At 43.8% G+C, this 25,596-nt stretch overlaps 1 protein-coding gene across 1 annotated transcript in view; it reads right to left on the minus strand.

The window, feature by feature from the left end:
* LOC147722777 (cytosolic non-specific dipeptidase-like) overlaps positions 1 to 25,596 on the minus strand; it is a 504,245-nt gene that overhangs the window by 199,544 nt on the left and 279,105 nt on the right. Inside the window, exon 7 of the mRNA XM_086965241.1 lies at positions 11,779 to 11,863. Within this exon, the coding sequence (XP_086821367.1) occupies positions 11,779 to 11,863 (85 nt within the window). The remainder of the gene's footprint in view (positions 1 to 11,778; positions 11,864 to 25,596) is intronic.

Genomic DNA, 25,596 nt, shown 5'->3' on the forward strand with positions numbered 1-25,596 from the left:
ATCCAGGAAAAATGGAGAAGAACCCTTTACTGCCTGGTTCCTATAGACCGATCTCCCTCCTGAATCTGGATGTCAAGATACTGAGCCAGATTCTTGCGATTAGGTTGCTCCTTCACATGCCCCACTTAATTCACCCGGACCAAGCAGGATTCATACCAAGGAGAAAGACCACTCATAACCTTAGAAGACTTACACACATCTGGCATGCTCTGATAATACAAGATGAGGACTGTGCCCTAGCAATGTTAGATATTGAGCAAGCTTCGACTTAGTAGAATGGACGTATATTTGGGAAGTCCTCCAAAAGATGGGGATGCAACAGGGGTTTCTCCCCTGGGTTCAACTACTATATATAAAACCAAAGGCTCAGGTGTAATTCAGGGGGGTGGTGTCAGACCAATTAGTATTGCCAAGAGAAACACGACAGGGATGCCCCCTGTCACCACTGCTGTTTGCAGTGGCGATAGAGCTACTAGCAGCAGCAATCAGAAATGACATGGTGGGACATGAAGTGCCCCAAGGAGATACCATACACATTGTCTCCTTGTACGTGGAAAACATGTTGGTGTATTTAAGGCACCGCCAGAGGTTCCATCCCTTCTAAAGTAACTACGGAAATTTGGTGAGTTCTCCAGACTTCGCATCAACCCTGGTAAATCGTTAGTAGTCCCAATAAGGAAAATGTCACAGGAAGCAATTTATATAAACCCTGATGTGGGTCTGCCATGGAAAAAAGAGGGGATAAGGTACCTGGGAGTTCAACTGTGGCACACCTCCTCGTCATTCTTGAGCATAACATAGAGAGGATATTGGATGAAGTGCGGGCCTCTGTGGGATTCTGGAAGTTCTTGCGTCCCGCTCTAATGGGTAAGGTGGCGATTATAAAAATGATAATACTGCCCCACTGTCTCTACAACCTGCAATGCTCTTTCAACAAAATTCCCAAAGCCAATTTTTTGCATTAGATAGCATATTGGTGGAATTGCTGTGGGGGAGCAAGCGGAAATTAGTTAAACTAGATACCCTCCAACGGAATTGGGTAGACGGGGGTAGAGATCCCCGTATGCATCTATATTACATGGCAGGCCACCTACAACATGCGGTCCACTGGCTGTAAGAGGTTAATATCTGGGAAAAGGCCCTTTTGGTGGGCACCTACAGTGGTAGTACTTTGCCTGAGCTACTCATGATGGGGTCTGCGATACCGAACGAATATCCCTACCTGATTAGCCATGTAGCAAAAGTTTGTGAAGCTGCAGTTAAGAGAGGGTTTCGGAACGCACCTTACTCCCCTGACATGCCACTGTGGGTCATCAGGCCATTTAAGAAAATAGCAGAGTCCATATCCATCCAGCATTGGAAGGACGGGGGTGTCTTACAATAGGAGATCTGTATACTAACAGCAACTTTATAACCCGAGAGGAAGCTGCGGCTGCTTTTGAGCCGGGAGTGTGTCAATTCCTACAGTATGGTAAGATAGCGGAAGGGGCTAGGGAAATCTGGAATTCCTTCCAGGAGGAACCCTCGTGTACTGCTGTTCTTACAGCTATACTATCTATGGCGGGTGGGCGGTGCTGGATATCCCACATTTTTAGGGTCCTTCGAGACGACAGTCCGGTCAAAGATCACAGTTCAGGCAAGGTGGGAAGAGGAGTCGAAGGAAACCATATTGAAATGAGAGTGTGTGAAAGTATATGAAGTAGTTCAAGATGTGAGCTCCAATGCCCGGTTTAAGATAATTCAATATAATATAGTGCACCAGGTATATCTAATCCATACAGACTAAGTAAAATTTACCCGGAGTAATCAGACGATTGCCCTAGATGCGGAGAAGCGGCAGCACGCTTTGTGCATATGATATGGTCAAGCAGGAGTTGGAGCCCAATCTGGGAGGGAGTGTTGAAACTTATAAATGGGGCGACTGGATGGTCCATTCCTAGGATGGCCTGCTCTGCTCTATTGAATCTAATACCCACCCCGAAAAAGAAAAAACTGAGTAGGAGGATTGTGCTATTGGGGTTGGTGATTGCAAAGAGGAGAATAGCAATCTCATGGATTAGCCTGACTTCACCGCCTTTGAGTGGATGGATGCCTGAGAGATATGAAAGAGTGGGTGACAGCTGAACTGGTTCGGATGAAACACATTAGGAAAGATGATAGACTTGAGGAGGAAGCACGAGCATAGTCTGCGATGCTTGCAGATTTGAAGGAACGCCTTGATGGAGAGGTAGATGAGGTGAGAGATTCACAACACACCCAGAAACAGGAATTGAGATAGGTGGAACGTAGTGCGGCACTTCGGATAGATGGTTATGGAATTATAGACATGAACACAGTTATTGGGCACTTATTGTTGAATTTAACCTAGATCCTGTCACAATAGATAATATTGGAAGACTGTATTTCAAATGTGAACTGTTACTGCTACCATGTGTAAAATGCCAATAAAGAGTGTTAAAAAACAAAACTGTGCACTTACATTGGGTCATTTAGTTTAAAGTTTAGAGGTGCAGATGTATGAGAAACCAATACTGATAGTCAATTTAAACAATCAATTCTAAACCAAAGTATAGACAACAATTCATTACTTGGAAAAGCTATTCAAGAGCTGTTTATTCACAGAAAGTTTATATCAAAAAATTACGATTTAGAATCGGTGCTGCAGTTCAAAATGAAATAACAAAGATCAATTATAAGCATCAGGACACAAAGCATAGGATAAAAACTCATCCATCCAATCACTCGTTACTCATCAGGCATATCACACTCAAAACCACTTTCAAACAGCACAATCAAAGCTGAGATTCACTGGAAAGACCATAGACCAGTGGGTGAGGTAGGGGGTCTGCTATTAAGTCAAAAAACAATTCCCAATATTCCGAATCATACACTATTGCGATTTAATTGAAAGAAAGCAATTACAGGCGAGATAAGCAGACCCGAAAAGGGCCTATGCGTTTCGAATCGCTATTTGTGACAGGATTCTCTTCAAGGCCAGTCTCTGTGAAGGAGAAACAAAAAGGAGACCATGTTTCTAATATCTAAAATCAACAAAACCTCTAAGCACTACCACACCAGGATATCACTCCAGCTTACCAGTAGGTCTTTAACCAATGAATAATGGTCCGAAAATAAAGGCTCCTGTAAAAGTGAAGAGACAACAGTTGAGGGAGGGAGAAAAAGGAAAAAGGAAAAATACCGTGAGCAGAAGGCGTGGTGTCACTACTTATTACAATAGCAAGGGATGACTCTACACAAGCTAATTTACCTCTAAGATGGAGCACCTTGTCATCAGCCAACTGGTGTCTTTTCTTAACTTCGCTGTGATGGGAGGGGGACACTCTAATAAGGAAAAGATGGTGCATGAATAATCTAGGTCCTGAAGGTGCCGGTCTTACAAGCAAGCTGAGGGCAGGAAGAGCTTCATCTTACCAGGTAGGTCCCGATGGCGCAGAACGGGATAAGTTTGCAGTGGAGCAGTAGTGCGTGTCCAGGGAGTCAATCCAGGGAGCCGCACTGCGGGAGGAAATTGAAGGGGTGAGTGTCACAAGGGCCTCGGGGGGGGGGGAACAAGTCGAGGCAGTGGGAGGGAGGGGAGCCCCCAAATAGGTAGGTGGAATACCCTCAACACCGAGACAAGACCGCCATACCAGTTCGGTCGGAAACAGGAACAAACAGCACATTGCGCATGCGTGGTCGTAAGTGCTGATGGGTAATGTAGTCGCGTACGGACGTATCAGGGACCTCCCGCTAAGTTACGTGAATTTGGCTCAAGTTGTGCTGGGTAATGTAGTCTGAATGCCGGGGCAGGCGGCGGCGACTGTAGTCTCTTAGGTTGCAGGATCTAAATACAGCAGTTGTGGTGTTTTAAAAAGGCTAAACATGGGCAGCACCAAAAAGGGGGCTCAAAGGATAGAAGGATACCACAGATGGTATAGAAAAAACTCAGTAAAGGGTGAGGTTGGCATGAAAGAAAAAAATACTCTGTGGGTGTATGACAGGAAAACCTATGGAACACGGTGTGGTTGCAGGGTTAAAACCTTTGCAGCTAGGAAGTTATAAATGATCAGACTCGAGCAACACATCCAGCAGCTCAGGAGGCTGTGGAATACCACGGGGGTGTGCAATGGCTTAGTTGAGTGTTGGGATGGCATGGGACAACTACTCAGTTGATGTATACAACAGACAACTTCGAGGACGTAGTACTGGTGGGTCAGAACTGAACAGGGGGTGACCTATAATTTATAGATCTCTGATAGTTCGTTAAGGCCTGAAACAGCCGTGTCAAACTTAACGATTAGGTGGGCCTCCCTTTTGGACAATTTTAGTACTAAGTCGCCTCCACGTTGATCTTTTTCAACTTTGGAGATGACAGTCCATTTCAAGTCACTAAGTTGGTGTTTCAATCTAGTCCAATGGTTCACCAGTGGAGCCGTTTCCACTTTATTCTTGATTCTGGACTTGTGTTGAGAAATTCGTTGGCGCATTTCCTGGTTGGTTTTTCCAATATACAAGAGACCACATGGGCATAACACTCCATAGATTACAAACTTTGACTTGCAGTTACTGAATGAATCATGTTTCCATGAAATACCATTATGTTGGAAAAGGGAGCCTTCCATCGTTAGGTCACAGCAAAGGCACGTTCCACATTTATGATGACCTAAAATGGGAGTTAAACCCATTAGTTGCCTCAAAGTGGGTTGAGACTCCCTGGGGGCTGCTGCTCTCACCACATAATTGGAGATGCTACTCTCCTTTTTGAAAAAAAACACAGTTGATGGACAGAATGCAGAACAATGTCTTACATTTACCCCAGTACAAAGATCTGGGCCTAAATCCATCATTTTTATGCACTCCACACCACCCTAGGTCAGACAATGGCTATATGCAAATCAGCCTTGACCATCGTTTTTTTGCTTGATTCCGGTCTAGTAAAGACATGGCCTGGTAGTTCGGGCTGGACTGTTCCCATGAGGCACTGGAGTCAAGTTATCCAGGCTGAAGAAGGCTGATAGCCAAAAACCGGTCCTTGGATGCTTGATTCCGGTCTAGGAAAGACATGGCTTGGTAGTTCGGGCTGGACTGTTCCCATGAGGCATAGGGTCAAGGCTGGTTTGCATATAGCCATTGTCTGACTTAGGGTGGTGTTGAGTGCAAAAAAACGATGGATTTAGCCCCAGATCTTTGTACTGGGGTGAATGTAAGACATTGTTCTGCATTCTGTCCATCAACTGTGTTTTTTGCAAATTTCACCCCGAGTGGGCTGGGTATGCTTAGACGTGAGTCCCAGGCTCTCCACATCACTGGAGTCAAGCTATCCAGGCTGAAGAAGGCTGATAGCCAGAAACCGGTCCTTGGATGCTTGATTCCGGTCTAGGAAAGACATGGCTTGGTAGTTCGGGCTGGACTGTTCCCATGAGGCACCGGGTCAAGGCTGATTTGCATATAGCCATTGTCTGACCTAGGGTGGTGTGGAGTGCAAAAAAACAATGGATTTAGGCCCAGATCTTTGTACTGGGGTGCATGTAAGACATTGTTCTGCATTCTGTCCATCAACTGTGTTTTTTGCAATTTTCACCCCGAGTGGGCTGGCTATGCTCAGACGTGAGCCCCAGGCTCTCCACATCACTGGAGTCAAGCTATCCAGGCTGAAGAAGGCTGATAGCCAGAAACCGGTCCTTGGATGCTTGATTCCGGTCTAGGTAAGACATGGCTTGGTAGTTCGGGCTGGACTGTTCCCATGAGGCACAGGGTCAAGGCTGATTTGCATATAGCCATTTTCTGACCTAGGGTGATGTGGAGTGCAAAAAAATGATTGATTTAGGCCCAGATCTTTGTACTGGTGTGAATGTAAGACATTTTTCTGCATTCTGTCCATCAACTGTGTTTTTTGCAACTCTCCTTTTTGAAGGCAAACAAAGGTGGTGCCTGTAAACTTGCGTCCAGGTTCTTAACCAGGTGCCAGTTTTGCCCGATAATTTTCTTAAGTTTATTAGCATTGGGGCAAAAAGTTGTGACGCATACTTGACGTTTTGATTGTGGCTTTAACCTACGTTCCAGGAGGCTTTCCCTTGGGGTCCATCTTGCTCGTTTCATCGAGTTACGGACCAATTTTCTGGGATACCCACGTTCTCAGAGTTTGGTTACCACATTTCCAGCATGTTGGTTGTAGTCCCCAGTGGAAGAACAATTTCTGCGTACACGTAGAAACTGGCTGTATGGCAGATTTTCTTTCATACTTCTGGGATGATTACTGGAGAACAGCAAGGCCTTATTGCGGTCTGTAGGTTTTGAGAAGAGTGTGGTTGACAGTTTGCCTTCCACCGGGTATACCTCAACGTCTAGAAAAGAAATTCTCTTTTCAGAGTGGGAAATGCTGAACTGGATGTCTATTGTCCTTGCATTCAGCCAGTTGTAAAAAAGTAGGAGTTTTTCCTCACCGCCGGTCTAAATCATGAAAACGTCATCTATAAAACATAGCCAGGTTCCAATGTATTGTACAAATGGGTTGTTTTTGTGGACATAAGTGTCTTCATAGAGGGACATAAATAGTACTGCCAACTCTGGGGCAAAAGCACACCCCATTGCCACTCCTTTGGTTTAGAAAAAGAATTCTTTTCCAAAGCAGAAGTAATTCTTTTTTAGGGCAAAGGAAGCCAAATCAACCAAAAACTGTGTTGGCACCTGGACTGGTCTCACCCTTAGATCTAAAAAATAAGAGAGCACTGCCACTGCCTCATCCTGGGGAATCTATACTACTATAATAAAGGAAGCACTTTCAGCCTTTGAGGTGGGTACACTCGGGAACCACAGCACCAATCCACACACCTGATACACCGTTGGAATCGTCAGGGTGTGTAGATGGTTATAGGCTGTATACATTTAAAAAAAAACGTTATTTAAAAAATAGGCAGTAAAAAAAAAAGTAGTCCCTCCGAAGTAGCGTCGGCCGCAACGTGCGTGTTCACGTCAGGAGCGCGGGGAGGAGCGGCGTCCAGGAGCGCGATGAGGAGCGGCAGACATGGCGCGGGGGAGGAGCGGTGACGTGAGGAGCAGCGGACAGGCCAGCAGCAGTGCGAGCAGCGGACAGGCTGGAGGAGCGGCGGCTCAGGTAAGGGAGCGGCGGACATTGCGTGGGGGAGGAGCGGTGACGAGAGGAGCAGCAGACAGGCCAGCAGCGGTGCGAGCAGCGGACAGGCGGGGGAGCGGTGGCTGAGGTGAGGGGACCCATGTCGGGGCAGGGGGAGGTCGGGCAGGCGGGGGTCAGGGCAGGCGGGGGACGGGCCGGGCGGGGGCCCGGGCTGCTGGACAATGTTGGGGCGGGCGGGGGGCGGTGAAGCCTGTTGCTCCCGAACAAGGTCGGGACGGGCTGCTAGTTTGGGTATAAAGGAATGTTACATCTAATGTGACCAATAGATCCTTGCCTTCATTAAAGTTCACCAATTCCAATTTATTAATAAAATTCGTGGTGTCTTGTAAATAGGATACCACTAGATTCATGAACTCCTTCAAGAAACAGTCCACATATTTGGCGATCGGTTCGAGTAGTGTATCGCACCCTGCCACAATGGGTCTTCCTGGCGGGGTGGTTTGGTTCTTATGAATCTTTGGCAAGATGTAGAACATTGGTGTCTTGGGATGTTTATTCTGTAAGAAGTCAAACTCCTTCGGGCCCAGGAAGCCTTGATCAAATCCTTCCTTTAACATGGAGAACAGTTGGTTCTGTAATTCAACCGTAGGGTCTTTAGCGATTTTGCGGTAGCAAGCAGGATCGTTAAGCTGCCTCATAACCTCAGCAGTATATTCTGTAGCATCCCAAACAACGATCGTCCCACCTTTATCCGCCTGCTTTATAGTTATTGTTGGATCATTACGTAAGGTGGTCAATGCAGTTGTCTGTTCTTTAGTGATGTTGAATTTAACAAAATTCTTTTGTTTTTCCATATTTGAGATTGCAGAAAAAACTGACTTCTCAAACACCATAATTTCTTTGGGTATTTTATTGCCAGGGGGGAAAAGAGGGATTTTTTGCGAAGTCCTGACACTTCAGTTGATGTTATAGCTGGACTATCAGCAAAAAACATAGTCAGTTTCAGTTTGCGACAAAACTCGATGAATTCTGTTTTCATTTTTACGAAGTCAGTTTTTTTAGAGGGCACAAATGATAATCCTTTGGCAAGGACACTCTCCTCCGCCTCAGTGAGGGTCCTTTTGGACAAATTGAAAATGGGCGAGGCAGCTAGTTTTTGAAATGTTGGCGGCGAGTTGTCATCTCCCATGGTTGTGTGTATCTTACCTTTGCTCGTGATCTGTGTTGGCCTCTCCCTAAAAAAGAATTCGGAGTTTGCCCCTGAGGTTGTTGTTGCTGGTTCCATTTGCGAATCCTATTAAGTCTGTTGTTACTATTATCGCTTTCACCTCCGGAAGAGGAGGAAGTATCAGAAAACGTGATGAATTGATTGCGCGATCTACCACAATTGTCCGATAGGAAGCGTCGTGAATCTGACTTAGTGTAAAAGTCCGCTTGTAGAAAAGGGTACACGTGGAAGGCAAACTGGCAACCATAATCTTCTCAAAACCTACATACCGCAATAAGGCCTTGCTGTTCTCCAGTAATCATCCCAGAAGTATGAAAGAAAATCTGCCATACAGCCAGTTTCTACGTATACGCATAAATTGTTCTTCCACTGAGGACTACAACCAACATGCTGGAAATTTGGTAACCAAACTCTGCGAACGTGGGTATCCCAGAAAATTGGTCCGTAACTCGATGAAACGAGCAAGATGGAACCCAAGGGAAAGCCTCCTGGAACGTAGGATCAAGCCACAATCAAAACGTCAAGTATGCGTCACAACTTTTTGCCCCAATGCTAATAAACTTAAGAAAATCATAGGGCAAAACTGGCACCTGGTTAAGAACCTGGACGCGAGTTTACAGGCACCACCTTTATTTGCCTTCAAAAAGGAGAGTAGCATCTCCAATTATGTGGTGAGAGCAGCAGCCCCCAGGGAGCCTCAACCCCCTTTGAGGCAACTAATGGGTTTAACTCCCATTTTAGGTAATCATAAATGTGGAACGTGCCTTTGCTGTGACCTAACGATGGAAGGCTCCCTTTTCCAACATAATGGTATTTCATGGAAACATGATTCATTCAGTAACTGCAAGTCAAAGTTTGTGATCTATGGAGTGTTATGTCCATGTGGTCTCTTGCATATTGGAAAAACCAACCAGGGAATCTGCCAACGAATTTCTCAACACAAGTCCAGAATCAAGAACAAAGTGGAAACGGCTCCACTGGTGAACCATTGGACTAGATTGAAACACCAACTTAGCGACTTGAAATGGACTGTCATCTCCAAATTTGAAAAAGATCAACGCGTGGAGGCGACTTAGAACTAAAATTGCCCAAAAGGAAGGCCCACCTAATCGTTAAGTTTGAGACGGCTGTGTCAGACCTTAACAAACTATCAGAGATCTATAAATTATAGGTCACCCCCTGTTTAGTTCTGACCCACCAGTACTACTTCCTCGATACATCAACTGAGTAGTTGTCCCATGCCATCCCAACACTCAACTAAGCCATTGCACACCCCCGTGGTATTCCACAGCCTCCTGAGCTGCTGAATGTGTTGCTCGAGTCTGATCATTTATAACTTCCTAGCTGCCAAAGTTTTAACCCTGCAACCACACCGTGTCCCATAAGTTTTCCTGTGATACACCTACAGAGTAGTTTTTTCTTTCATGCCAACCTCACACTTTACGGAGTTTTTTGTATACCACCTGTGGTATCCTTCTATCCTTTGAGCCCCCTTTTTGGTGCTGCCCATGTTTAGCCTTTTTAAAACACCACAACTGCTGCATTTAGATCCCGCAACCTAACCTTTAGAGACTACAGTCGCCGCAGCCTGCCCCGGCATTCAGACTACATTACCCAGCACAACTTGAGCCAAATTCGTGTAACTTAGCGGGAGGTCCCTGATACGTCCGTACGTGACTACATTACCCATCAGCACTTACGCCCACGCATGCGCAATGTGCTGTTCGTTCTGGTTTCCGATCTAACTGGTATGGCGGTTTTGTCTCTCGCTTCAACAGTAATCCACCTACCTATTTGCGGGCTCCCCTCCCTCCCACTGCCTCAACTTGTTCCCCCCCCCCCCCCAAGGCCCTTGTGACACTCACCCTGTCAATTTCCTCCCGCAGTGCGGCTCCCTGGATTGACTCCCCGGACACGCGCTACTGCTCTGCTGCAAACTTATCCCGTTCTGCGCCATCGGGACCTACCTGGTAAGACGAAGCCTCTTCCTGCCCTCAGCTTGCTTGTAAGACCGGCACCTTCAGGACCTAGATTATTCATTCACCATCTTTTCCTTAATAGAGTGTCCCCCTTCCATCACAGCGAGCTGAAGAAAAGACACCAGTTAGCTGATGACAAGGTGCTCCATCTTAGAGGTAAATTTGCTTGTGTAGAGTCATCCCTTGCTATTGTAATAAGTAGTGACACCACGCCTTCTGCTCACTGTATTTTTCCTTTTTCCTTTTTCTCCCTCCCTCCATTGTTGTCTCCTCACTTTTACAGGAGCCTTTATTTTTGGACCGCTATTCATTGGTTAAGGAGCTACTGGTAATCTGGAGTGATATCCTGGTGTGGTAGTGCTTAGAGGTTTTGTTAATTTTAGATATTAGAAACATGGTCTCCTTTTTGTTTCTCCTTCACAGAGACTGGCCCTGAAGAGAATCCTGTCAAAAATAGGGATTCGAAACGCGTAGGCCCTTTTCGGGTCTGCTTATCTCGCCTTGGTGCTCATTGGTTTTACATCTTGTTGCGTTCCTACACTTAATGTCGTTGATGATATTAATAATTGCTTTCTTTCAATTAAATCGCAATAGTGTATGATTAGGAATATTGGGAATTTTTTTTGACCTAATAGCAGACCCCCTACCTCACCCACTGGTCTATTGTCTTTCCAGTGAATCTGAGGTATACAGCTTTGAATGTGTTGTTTGAAAGTGGTTTCGAGTGTGATATGCCTGATGAGTAACGAGTGATTGGATGGATGAGTTTTTATCCTATGCTTTGTGTCCTGATGCTTATAATTAATATTTGTTATTTCATTTTGAACTGCAGCACCGATTCTAAATTGTAATGTTTCCATATAAACTTTCTGTGAATAAACAGCTATTGAATAGCTTTTCCAAGTATTGAATTGTTGTCTATACTTTGGTTTAGAATTGATTGTTTAAATTGACTATCTGTATTGGCATTTCTCCTCTGTTATTTGGTTGAAAAGGCTCAACCTTACTGATTAGAGCCAGCCCTAATTGTTATTAGTGATGTATGAGAAAGGCATTGAGAATATGGGTAGATAAGCTGTGTGGGTGCTCACCTCACTTAAATTACAATTACTTGAATATTTCACTGTGAAAGCCTAAAACTACTTTTTAAGTACTTCTTACGAATGAACAAGAAAAAATCAATATTGCATTTCTGAATGACAACTCTACAAGCAAATCGGTTACTGTCATTTACCTGGTTAGTGTTGGATCTAGTGTTTTTCATTATTTTCACGGACACGCCTGAATTACTTGTGGGGAAAACTGTGCAAAATGCCCCTTCATTTTAAAATCCTACCGAAAATGCAGTGTATATATTACACTGTTTCAAAGTGTAAAACTGAGGCACAATACCACTTAGTTGGAAAGAGTTCTAAGATATTAAAACACCTCATTTGTACTTAAAAAAAAGATAACATAAAAAATAAATAGGTATTTACCTAACAAGTATATCAAGTCACTCATTGGTTCATAAACAGATCCTCCATAGATCCCTGAGTGTAGATCTCGTTGTGGTCCTTTTACCTACAGAATAGCAGACAAACATAAATAGAAATTATGAATTGATCTATTGCACAATCTTTAAAGGAAATTATGATGTATGCTATTTGGTGACATGCCCAAAAGTCTCATTAAACAAGTGGGACATGCAAATTGCTCTGAATTATAGGTAGAAATCACTGCACTAAGGAACATGATCTAGGATCCAGCAATTTCCATTTGTCTTACAGCTGTAAAATTTGAAAGAGACATTTTTAGATGTTGTATAAGAGTACCACTATGTTGCATGAGACATTTTGAAAAGAGCTGATAAAACAATAGCATAGAAGTGCTATGTATTGCACTTAGTCTCACAATCTGTGATCCTCTCCCATTTTGAGATCCTTAATGTGTTTAAACACAAACTGAGCACAAGTTGGATATAGTCACCCCTTTCTCTATTGTAAGCAATTCTTTTAATTAAGCTTTCATCACAGTTCCATGAATAAATACTTTTTTCTTTTTAACTAAATTACCATGTTCCCTCCTATTTTATAACCGATAGTATTAGTTTCACAAGAAACTGATTTATTTACATGTTTTACTCTTGTACTAATTGCCTTTAAATATAATATCCTCCTCTTCACCTCTGTTATATTGTGTGGCATGTATGGGTGATTTCTCTGATTTCTGGTTGCAGGGCTTTCTTTAGACCTTGGCACTTAAACTTAAGACGTGTGTGGTTTCGTAGAAAATTCATGCCTTTCATCTTCCTAAGTCTTGCCACTTTGTTGAAGTAACTTGCATCCACTCAGATCCAGATCCGGCCTGTTCTATGCCTACATATCTTGGTATGCATTTGTTTGTAACTAAAGCACATGCAAAACTGAAGTCAGATTCCCAAACAGTACATATACTTCATAATTAGAAAATGGATACCATATATAGTCACCCAAAGTGAGAAAATCATCTTCATCAAGCCTAAATACTTTTTTCCCTCTCAGAATTATAAAACATCAACCAAGGTCATTTTTCTGCTCTCATGCAGTAACTTGGCATTAACACTAGGTTTCGCTTTAATGACGCTATTCCCTCATCTTACTTTATGGAATTTGTGTCTCTTTACGTAGGCCAGAGGTCATTTTTAGTAGTAAAGTATCATATTCTCTCATTAATTTGTGATTTTTTCTGAAATTATTTTATACCCTTCATTTATGTATCGTTGTTGTCTCAGATTCCTTAGTATGGTGGTTTCAAATCCCGACACAATTTTTTTTCTCAGTAATGACACATTACTTTCTCCACCCATGATGTCAGGAAGACTAGTTTATAATTACCAGCTACCTCTAAATTCCTACTTCTGTGGAGAATATCCCAATCTGTCATGCCATGGTCTTGTCAAGTGTTGTCTTGCAAAGTAACATTACAATAGGGAAGAGTAAGGGTGGTGAAGGTTATGTACTATCTGGATGATATCAGAGACCTACTCTGTGCCTGTTAGAAGGCGGTTCTGACCATCTGAGCCGCCCAGATTTTTTGCTTTATGAAAACCTATTTGTTGAGCTTTTACTGTGGGTAAGCCTCATAAGTAGAGATTCACCCACAGTGAACTCATGATGAAAGGGACAGCATGTATATTTTACTTTTGTCCCCCTGGCTTGACTAGGCCGCTGTGCTGCAGCTGGAGTAAGGGGCACCAGGCTGGTTACATGCAGACACTTGTGACATGCATGTGCATATGTATAGCGGTTGCGCAGGGGAGATTCCTGGCGTGCGCAGCCCAGGAGCAGGTATAGATTGAACGGTGTGGCAGGAATTATGCAGAGCAGGGTGTGACATAGAATAGGCTTTTTACAGTGGGAAGAAACATGCCAGGGAAAGTCAGTGTGCTTTACTGTTTTTCACTTCATTATTCTCCTATGAGGATGAGAGCACCTGGGCTAGTTTCACTTTCCTAGGGCCTACAAATTCCAGACACGCACTAAAGTCCACTGTAACTTATGTGAGAGGAAGTATTCTGCAGAGTCCAAAGTCATATCTGTACTGCTTTTGGGTCATCCAGAAATGTCATATTTCTCTGAGTCAGCTCATAACCAGGGCCTGGCTGGGGCTGACCCTGCCAGGCTGAATTAATTACCATCCTCCCCCAAGCCAGCGCTGCACAACAAGCATTCCAAGGGCGAAGGCCTCCACTCCAAGAAGAGAAGATAAGTGGAGCTACAGGCTCATCCATCAGCAGCTGACACCTGGTGAAAGGCACCAAGCTGCTCTGGAGGGAAGACAGTGAGGGGAGAAAGGGCTCTCAGAGACCATGTGGCATGAGACCTCTGGACGACGCCATTTTGAACAAACCCAGAGGCCTGGGCAGGAAGGAGGGAGCAGGGGCAGAGAAGTGATGTGTCGCTGTGTGATAGGGCAAACAGAGACTTCCTGCCAGCCCCCTCCCCAATTCTTTAAAAGAGTTTGCACAGGAAGAGGAGCTCTCTCTGAGGTGTGGTCTGTGAAGAATTGGTGCTGGAGCCTGGCGCCATGGGCATCTGGAAGAAAGAACCTCCAGACTGGCCCAGGGCCCTGCCTGGCATCACAGGTGAAGACCAGGACCAGTGAGCAGAAGCCTGGGCCTCTGCACAGGGAGAAGAGAGGCCCAGGAGGAGATCCTGGCAAAAAGCCGGCACAGGGAGCCAGTGAAGACAGCTCCCTGCTAAATCAACCCTCTGTGAGACCAGGAAGGCAAAGGAAAGTGCTCCCAGTGGCTGGGGTGTGCCGCCAGAAGAGGCCAAAATAGAAATTATCGGTCCCCTGGGGGATGAGATATGCCCCCTCAGAAGGTTGGCAACCTGTGACCTCTGGCTGACCGACAGTGAAGCGCTGGGGCTCTGCCGCCGGTCTCTGTTGTGCCCCCGGGATGGGTCAGGTCCTGGGGGCTGCCCCCAAGAAGAGGAAGTCGGAGAGCGCCGTCGTGCTGCCCATGAAATTATCCCCAAGGGGGGTGCCAGGAGCCTACCCTGGCCCCCTGAAGACACCGGAGGGAGGGGAGCGCCATCGCGCTTCTCTCAAAGTGAGCCCTGGGGCCCGGGACACCAACTCTGGACCCTGATGAAGGTGATGAGCCTTTGCGATCCCCCCTCGAGCAAGAAGAGAAGCCGGGGCGCGCTGTCGTGTTCTCCGTGAAGATTACCCTGGGACCCGGGATCCCATCTCCTGACCCGAAGCCGGGGAGCGTCGTCGCTCTCCCCGTGGAGACCTACCAAGGAGCGGGACCAGGATCCCAACTCCGGGTCCCGGTGTGCCCAGTGAAGGAGGAGGAGTGCCGCTGCACTCCCTGTGGCTGTGTAAAGGTGGAGGGAGTGCTATCGCACTCCCCCGAAGTCCAGGTGGACCAGCGGTGACCTCCGTGTCTGCTCGCCAGAGCGGCCAGACCAGAATAGTGGTGCTGGCTCCCGCGTCAGCACCCGAGGGACTGGCCAGACGGGGAGCCAGTGGTGGCAGCGGGGGTTGGCTCCCCAGGCTGCTCTCCAATGATCCTGCAATGCGGAGTGCCCAGGCCGAACCAGGCCCCTGCGAAGAGAAGAGCGCCCGGGGTGGGCTCCTCGAGTGGCCTGGGACCGCCAACGCAGGTGGCGCGGCTCTCCCCAAGCAGCGGGGGAGCTGCTACTATAATATGGAAGCGGTGAAGAAAGCGGTGAAGAAAGAGTGGCCCATAATGCCTTGCAGGACTGGACCAGCCTGCAGGGGCAAACATCTTTTTCTTGGTCTGTGGTGGCACCAGGAGGATGGGGTCACCACCAAGTGAGTGCAAAGGTGCAGGGGGAGCTGCAGGAAAAACGCAGTCTCCCCCAGCATGAAGAAGAAAGTCCCTCCCTAAGTTTCTGGGGACTCTGAAGAAATAACCCCTGAAGGTCTCAGCCAGCATTTAATCACTTTCTGGGCTGTAACTTTTGTTCTACTGCTGGGGGTGTATTGAGAAGTGTATCAAGGTGTGAAGGGCTGAGTTGGGAATGTCTGGAGAAGGGCATTCCCTGGAGGTGAAGAGGAGTAATTGCACCAGAAATGCATTTACCTATGTTAATTATTTTTAGAGGGACTGGAAGTCACATGTGTTCGGTGAAGTACCTGTGTAAGGTGATCTCATAAGCAAAGTGGGGTTATGTTGCTGGACATTCCTGCTAGGGTGCCTGGCTGTATTTGCGTAAACCTGTGTTTTTACCTGTGATGCCTTTTAGAGGCTGTGATTGCAATGCATTATAATTGTTATTCTCTATAAGTACCTCATTTAAAGTAATGCCCAAACATGTATGCTTGCTGCTGCGTTAGGTGAAGAACACCCAAGACTGTTCGCCCCTAAGATGTAGAGGTGTATACTATATGGTCAGTACGACATGTTCAGTCAGGGTTGTGTGTCATAAGAGCAGTTGTACCTAGTTTAAATGCTTGTTGAGAAATGGGGTGGGTCGCCACTGGGATGGTGCCAGTGCGCAAGGCCTTTGCTCCAGGTTATGTTCGACTAACTGCATTATGGGGCAAGATGATGTGCATACCTGGGAGTGGTGGTACTAGACCCCCCCATCCCCCTGGGGGAGGGGTGGAGACTTTATGCAATGTCACAAAGTAATTCAAACAGCTTATGTATATTTGTAAATTGTTGCATATTATTGAGTAGTGTGTATGTTTAATAAATGTACTCTTCCTTTTATAAAGCAAAGTACAGACTGGACAATCAATTATTGACTGTTATTTCTGTGTACTTGTAATGGAGATTACTAGCCCACACCACCTCCCTTGAGTAAGCCTTAGACTGCTCTGCGACGCTGCCCTCTGAGAGTCAGGCGCTACACTAGGGTGTTTGGTTCCCAGTGAAGGACAAATGTGACATGTTATTTGTGCAGGCCTCACAGATACTGCCTCGTTTTCCAACAGTACTGCTATCCCATTCTATGATGGTCTATATACACTGAAGAACATCATCATTGGGTGTTTGTGTGCCAACACAGTACACATCATTAGGTACCATTTCCACTGACTGGGCAGTGTGCAAGGGGAATTGACAGAGTAGGGCAGACTTCTATAAACCACCCTGTGGTACCATATACCTAATGATGTTCCCTATATGATGAAAAATCAGAAGCTTGTAAGAAATGTGAATATTAACTCTTCAAAGCTATGATGAGGATCTTTTGTTATAAAAAATGATGGTCCAGCCTTTAGAAATTCAATTTACAAGAGAAATGTTTTAAAGAGTTATGGTAGAAATCCAGCAATTTTTTCGCTTGGTAATTAGATTAAGCAAGGGAGTGGCCAGAAAAATAAAATACCCCTCACTTTGACCCATATATAGTAATACATGTGTAAGTAAGATGAGTGACACCACCTCTTCCTATGAAGTGCCATGGGAATTGTTCCCTTGGGGAAATATTTGACAAATTCTTGCAAAATTACAAATCTTACAGAAAGATTTTAAAGGAATTTGACCAGAAACCACACATTTACCAGTGCTGACTGATTTCTCTCAATTATCCAGTCCATCTTCCTTCTTTCCTTTTATGCTTCTTTCCTTCCTTCTGTCTACCACCTTTCCTTTGTTTTATGCATATTTCATTCTTTCTTTCCATCTTTCTTTTCTTCTGTCTATTCTTCTTTCATTCTACTTTTCCATCCTTCTCAATATCACTTTATTTTTATCATGCTCATGTTGTGTCTTCACTTCTTCTTTGCATCTTTTCTTTTTGTATTCCTTCCATTAGTTAATTATTTTATCTCTTCTTTCTTTCAGTCACCCATCTTTTTATCTCACATTTCTTTTTTATTTCAATATATTTTACTGCTTCCCTTCTTTCTCGACTTTCATTTTTTAATTTATTTCATTGTACCTTTCTTTACTTCTTTGCACCCTTAATTTTTTTCCCTTTTCCCCTCCATTTTCTCCTTTTACATATTTGTTCTTATTTCCCATGTACTTTTGTACTCTCTTTCCTGCATGCTTCTTTTACCTTCTTTCTTTGATTATTTGCATTTTATTGTATTTCCTTTATGCTGCCTCAATTCATTTGCCTCTATTTTATTTTTTCTTCATCATTTTGATATTTTTCTCTCTGTCACCCTTTCTCATTCTGACCTAAATTGACCTGCAAGCCAGAGAAAAAAGTTAAGATGGGTCATACAACAATAGAATCTGCTTCTGTAGCACCCCCTCTTACGCTGATGTAGTGGGTGGTTAACTACGCCCTTGAGATCAAGTGTAGGGATGAATAGCCAAAATTAACAACTGTTGAGAAGGGTTGTGAAGGAATTTTAACCACTTCCATTGTAGGCCAGGGCATTTAGGCTCTTATTTCTACATTTATCTACTATTTGGTTAGCTTGAGTTACTGGATGATAACCTCCCTAGATTATCACACTCTTCTGTTTGGCAGCAGTTAGTATCTTTCTTATTATTATGTATAATCATTTTTGTATGAAAAACACAACAATATTGCTTCTTTTCATTGACTATTATTCAACATTTCTTGACCACCATGTATGTCTTATTCCAGAAAAAGCATTAAAACTGTTACAGATCCTCATGTCCTCTACTAGCCCCCCCCCCTGCAATTTCTCTATAATGACATTTCAAAAGCTCAGTACCTAATTTCGAGATGGTTGAATATGTCAAAGCTCTGGGCTAGTTACATGTGTGTTAAGCTGGTTAAAGGACCGTTTAAACTTGTTATGTTTACACTGGTATTACTGTATTGTGAGTATAGTAACATCACATTTGAGTTGCAGCCATGCCACTTTGCCACGCTCACTGGAAGGCATGTCTCTTAGCACTAGCCAAAAGCTAGTACTATCCCATTCTAATGAATTCTGTAAAATGTCCGAGACCCTAAAGTATTGTATATCATGATGAGAAGTGCTGGTTCTCTATATCTTTCTTCCAAATGAAAGATCTGCTGGTACGCAGCAGATTTCCATTTAAAGAGGTGTAATAACAAAACAACAATAAAAAGGCTATGTCACTACACCCCAGCTCAGAGCACAGTACAGGATCAAGGCAGGTTGACAACACAAAGTGATTTTCGGCAGGAACTAATTTGATTGAGGCATAGTAAAAAACATCTTACTCCGAAAAACCTCTAGTGCCAACTCCATTATAAGCCTTTGCCCTTTCCGGATGTATGTCGTTACAACGCATACTTTTACAACGCATACCTTTACAACGCATTTTTTACACCGCAACATCCATTACAATGCATTCCATTACAAGGCATGCCATTACAACGAATTCTTTGAAACTACCTTTACAACGCATTCCACTACAACGCATACTACATTTACAACGCATACCATTACAACGCATACCATTGCATTGCATGTATGGTAAGTATTGGATAGTGTAGGGGTAAAAAGTACTATTCTAACTCCAGGGGGTGCAGCAGTAGGGTAAGTGTTGGATAGTGTAGGGGTAAAAATTACTATTCTAACTCCAGAGGATGCAAAAGTAGGGTACGTATTGGATAGTGTATGGGTAAAAATTACTATTCTAACTCCAGGGGGTGCAGCAGTAGGGTAAGTGTTGGATAGTGTAGGTATGCGTTGTAATGGTATGCGTTGTAATGACTGCGTTGTAATGACATGCGTTGTAGTGGTATGCATTGTAGTGACATGCGTTGTAATGGTTGCGTTGTAATGGTATGCGTTGTAATGGATGTTGCGTTGTAAAAGTTTCGTTGTAAAGGTAGTGCGTTGTAAAAGTTGTGTTGTAAGTGTTGTTTCCCCCATTTCCAGATGCCTTCTATTCATGCATCCAGGTAACCCAAGCACAAGCCCTGTTTGCAGCACTCCAAACACTAGATTACCCCCTTCAGATAAAACAACAATGACTAATTAAAGACAAGACTGCATTACAGAATCTTTATTGATTAAATCAAAGCCTTAAAACACCATGGAAGATTACTAACGCGAGTACTTTTCCTTTCATATCAAAATACAGCATCTTTCCTCCTGACAAGAATACTAATATGTAAGAGTTTGTTGGATGTTATATTCTGTCAAAATGTGAGAAATATATATTGTCCATTGTATTATAAGTGCCATTGGCTATAATGTACTTGCAATATGAATATCAGGACACCCACCATCTTTGTGAAGGAGTATACCATACTCCAAACTCTAAATAAGGGCCTAAGAGTCCTATCCATTCCAATTGTTTCATTTTCTCCTCTCAATTGACATATTTCATCATTACATTTGATATATGTGGCTCCGTCCTCTCAAGCATCTGCCTTTAATCCACTGGATTTCAGCCAATCCCTGCCATATGCCACCGGTTCACCATCATTAGCTCTTTCATCATATTTCCTTTCGGAAATAAAACCAACCCCTCTTTATATTCCCTTTTTGCTTATCCTATATCACCACTGTTGCGTCATGTATGCTTTCCCCGCCCTAATGATGTGTGAATAATTTGAAACACTTGAATCTTGCTATGAAGAGGCAGGGCTTGGCCAACTGTATTTATCTCACTTTACTGCATAGTCTACTTAAAGGTGTTTGTACCTTCGCTAGAGCATAGCTTCTTTCCCATCTTTTTAAAAAGAAAACTTGTATTTTCCCACAGCATCACACAGGAACTACATGTTTTCTTTTGTTTGCAGCACTTTATGCAAGCGTGTGTGTCTTAGTGTACCCATCACATTCCTACTTCCAAGACTCTCCTTGATGCTCCCTGACCTCCATTGCTTCCACAACTAAATCTTTTTTTTCTTAATTTATACTACTCTTCTACTCACCTCCTCCATTGTCCCTGCCTGCTGCTCTTGCTGCTCATTGACATTGACTCTCTCACACCCATAAGACTGGTGCCCCCTTGTCCCCAAGGCCAGTCACATTTAATTTCTTTTTTTGTTAGCCCGGCAACTGCAGTTTACAGCTGGGCCACTCCTTTCCTTAAAATATTCACTTTGGCTCAATTTTCATTTATTTCATAATTTAAACCTCCAATAGGGGCGAAAGGCATCTTGGAAAAGCAAACTAAAACCAAAGCAAAATGGCTGTTTCATGTTGATGCATGTACGTGCGTACATCATCATGCTGAAACTGCTGTTACATCAAGACATATATGTGGCCATGAGTGATGTTGCATGCATGAATGTTCATCATCAAGCTTTTTTAGACAATGAGGTTCTGCTTCAGCAAACAGGCACTTTTGTCTTATGTCGATGTGGAACAGCGTAGACAATAACAATTGGCAAAACCAAAAAGCTGACAAACTTAATTAAAAGGTGAAGCCTATTTGGCTTTACCAGTGCTCATAATCATTTGAGTAGTTCCTCAGGCAAGCTCCCTCTCGACAGATCTCGTTTCCAGATTGCCTGCAGTCCGCTACCCTCTGCTGCCTTAGGTTTGTGCCTCCTCCGCTCGTTTTCATCTCTTTTGCTGCCCACTTTCTGCTTGTTTTTCTGCCTTTTTCTACCCACTTTCGCCCTTTCTTTTTGACTATCTCTGCTAATATCTGACCTTTATTTTACCTCTTTCTTCACATTTCGGACCTGGCACTTCGACAGAGGGCTCGATTCCGATGTCGTTAGGAAGGCTTCCAGATGGGTTTCGGAACGTACACATCCAGTTTGGAGTCTATGTTTCCAACCAAATTGTTCCCCGTTCTGGACAACCAAGTATGATGCGGAGATCTCGTCTGCATCGACCGACTCATTTCCGAAGCTGGACTTGTCAGTCCGTCTCATTCGTAGTCTAATCGTGCGGTGCAATGGAGCCAGATTCCGCATGAGCAAGTATGATGAACGATTCAGACATCCTTTATGATTTATTTTGCCCTGATCGATAAAGCTGCCGGAATCGGTCTTTTGGGGCCCATAGCAGGCCCCCCTTCACCGGGGGCCCTCCGATTCATGCCCGTGGGTGCTCCCTTTCAGACTATGCACAGTGTGGCAGGCACCACAGGGTGCACGATGATCCCTAACCACCCCTTTTGTCAATGGGAGCCTGTGTACGCGTTCCGTACACAGGCTCCCATTGAAGTCAATTGGAGTCCAACCGATCCGTGTCCGGATGCTTTCTACTGCATCGTACTTGTTCGGTCAGACTCCCCTGACACGAGTCGTATGGAAAGCATTTCGGACACGAGTCGTGCGGTTTGCTTTCCACACGAGATTAGAATCGGGCCCAGAGACGTTTCATCCACAGCACCCAGATACCCCTAGGAGTGACAGTGCTGTGCTATACAAATGCTGATTGATTGATTGCTTTGACAGCATCTTTTTCTCGGGCACTGTGCATAAGGATTACTGAGCCTGCTTTGATTACCACCCTTTTAATGTGTACACACACTCAGGACTCTGCGTCCCCTTCCACTAGGATGGTGCTGTGTACTGACATATATGTGTTGTTACTTCCAAGGCAGCTCCCACACTTTTCACAAACAATCCATGCAGACCCCTGCATCTAGCTTAATAAAAGTCATGAAATATAAACTGGTACATGAAAAGTACATTGTAACCACCAGCTAATAACTATTACATGTTGTGCATCTATCTCTCACACCTCCTTCATCACATTGCTAGTCATTACACCCAAACACAGGAAAAAAACTCCTCTTTGGTCACTCACTACAACACCAAAATGCTTACCTCAAGGGATCACAACACTCTGCTAATCATGAACTCCCCCATAGAGTCATGTGCTGCCCACACAAAAATATACCTTGGCACCCAATAACGGGCTATGAAGTGCTATATAAATGCTACTGTAAAGTACTACCCTTGACATACCTGCACAGCTCTCTCTCTCACTCACTTTTCTCTTAAGTGGAAAGGGGCCAAGAGTCAAAGGCCTCAGTGGAGTAACATCAGAGCTTTAGGATCATCACCTCAATGTTTGAATTTCATCAAATTGATATTTTCTCTATCAGACTCCGCTTATTTTGTGCAAAGATTTCTCGATGGTCCATTTTTTTGCCTCTTAAAGCATATATAAAACTTGAGCCCAGTTCCCTCGCAGACCCCTGACTTCATATTCAAGCACAGAAGGCCTTCTGTGGGTCAGGGATCGTTTTTGTGACTTTCTTTGTCTTGAAATGGTGTTATACCAAAACTGTGCGAATCATTCATGAATGAGTTCCTGTAAGCTATTGACTTCAGACTCAACTCTTTGTCTTAGAATTTACTCCATTCCATTTCCTGGTCTGCTTTACCTTTGAAGGTTTAAGGATGATTGGAGCATGGTGTGCCTCTTTCCAAGTACAAGCCATTACCCATTAGACCACGTTTGTGCACTACAACAGGCCCTATAAGTTTACCACACCTTTGCACTTCTTGATGTGTTCTGTTACTTAAGGTCTTCTAATTCCATACTGTCTCAGTTGAACATTACCCAATCTTCATCCCATCTCACGATTGTATACCTCTATACATGCTCATTTGATGACTCGTGCGCAAGAATTCGATTTCATTACTTACCTCCAACTTATCATTAGCCTTGAAAAAATGAGTTTTGATGATACACGTATCGGCTGTGGTAGCTGTTGTAAGTCTGGCTTGACTGATTGTCAGATTGCTCCTATGTTACATCATTGCCTCCTATGTGACTCTATATCAAATATGCTTTTATTTTCCACTGAACCCCACAATCCCATCAATTCTGATTGTTCCGCCTATACCTGTTGCTTAACCAGATTGCTTAACATGTGTTTGGATTAATAAACATGAGATTTTGGAACAATTTCATATCTGTGGATGAATCTTCAAAATCTAATACTGTACATATACTTATTGCATGGTGCGCTTTCAACCAATAATATCTGAGTCATAGCATCCTACTGCTTTTGATGAAATATGTTTATATATAATGGTTGCATTCTATTTACCCATATGTTCTACTTGGCCATAATGGATGCCAGTCAAAGTCAACAGGAATTTCCGTGGACTAGCTTTATAGTGAAAGAATTTTCTATATCACAGATATCATTTAGCTGTGATACAGGTACATTAACTAAAAATAATTTTTTGCCAACAACTAAAATGTAACGTATATATGTTTTCTTTATTATTAAAAAACAAATCTAATCCTCTCTTGACTGGGTATTCTCCTTAACATGAGGAACCCAAAGACAAATTAAAATTTCCCTTTGACTTTGACTGTCTGTAGTACCCTGTTCCTTGGAACTAGTGGGGTCTTCTCTCTCTTATTAACTCTAAAACATAATGGATGCCAAGCATATCTTAGGTGTGCCAAGTGCAGATATCATAATGACTGAGCGTGCTTTATAATCATGTAAAAATATGAAAACAAAACCGAAAAGTCATGAAAAGCCAAAGCAAAAAGAGCATCTCCACAGTTATTTTACACAAAGGTTGCCTTTGGAGCCTACAGCACTCAAATGTAGGGACCTGAGCTTATTTTCCTTTATCAGATATTGATTGAGAGAAAGAGAGGGAAAAGCAAAGCAGAAAGACTGAGTAAGAGAAAAACAGAAAAAAACGTCACAAAGGGAGAAAGAACCTTCAAGAGTGAGAAACAGGGCAAGGAGTGCCTGGCATGAATTAAAGAGGGATCAGCTGGGATTAATAGTACGAGGCAAGGGAGAAGGATTGGAAGAAAGATAAGAAGTGAAAGGGAGCCATAATAGATCAGATTTAATTTTTAGAGGGACAGAGGTAGAGGATGCGATAGCAATTCTATGTTCATCACAAATATATTTCCACCAAGTATGGACAGAGAGTTTAGAATTATCTTTCCAACACGATAAAATAACTTTAAATGCAAGAGCAATAAACAGGTCTAATAATTTAGCAGAAGAAGATACACCAATATTCATATCATCTGATAAAGAACCTAAAAATATATTTAAAAAAGATAATTGAGAAGAACAAGAAATCATTGGCATGCAAATATTCCATATTATCTTTCTTCCAATCCTTCTCCCTTGCCTCGTACTATTAATCCCACATGATATTTCCTTCTCTTTTCTTTTTCCTTCTTGTTTCCCCTCTCCTCTTCTCCCTCTTTCTTTCCTCTTCTTTTCCTTTTTCCTTCTTCCTTCTGTACTGTCCTTTTCCCCCTTTTTTCTCATATACTTCTTTTGATATTGTCATGGCTTTTCATATTACATTCTTATGTATTTTTACCTAATTATTTATGCCATGTTTCTGTATTACTTTTAAAATGCCTAATAAAAATTTCCTGAACAAAAAAAAAAAAAGAGGGATCAGGTGGTTTAAGACTATCAGCCTTGGTATTCAGCGCGCCATTTGATTGCACTGGCCGTGGACTTCTGAGCAGAGCTTCGGGCACAGGCACTCATTCTTTCACAAATTAACGCCTACTAAAAACCAACCTCTTGCCTGGCATTCTCATGCTCATCCACAAGAGCACTTGGGTCTAATTACAGCTTTGGCGGTCGTACAGCAGATGGTGCAATGTGCCATGTGCAATTGGAACGCCAAAGCCATGGTGCTGCCAACAGCCAGATTAAGAGTTGAATCCTGGTCTAGAGGGCGGTGTTTTGGTGGTCTGACAGTGGCGGTCTGTCAGGCTCAAAGCCGAGCCTGATATGCAGACAGCCGCTGTCAGTGCTCCGGCTGCATGTTACTGCACAGTGTGGCATATATACCATACAGTGCAGGATTTGGGGGTACAAATCCAGGGGGACACAACATGTGCCCCCCCGCATGTACCCCCTTGGCCTAGAGGCAGGATGGTCGCCCAAAATGGTCCCCTTAGTTGCCTCACAGCCACCCTTCTTATGGCAGGCTCACAGCCATGGAAATGGTCGTGGCTTGGCA

This window comes from Lissotriton vulgaris, chromosome 4_1 (genome assembly GCF_964263255.1).
Source record: "Lissotriton vulgaris chromosome 4_1, aLisVul1.2, whole genome shotgun sequence".
Lineage (NCBI taxonomy): Eukaryota > Metazoa > Chordata > Amphibia > Caudata > Salamandridae > Lissotriton > Lissotriton vulgaris.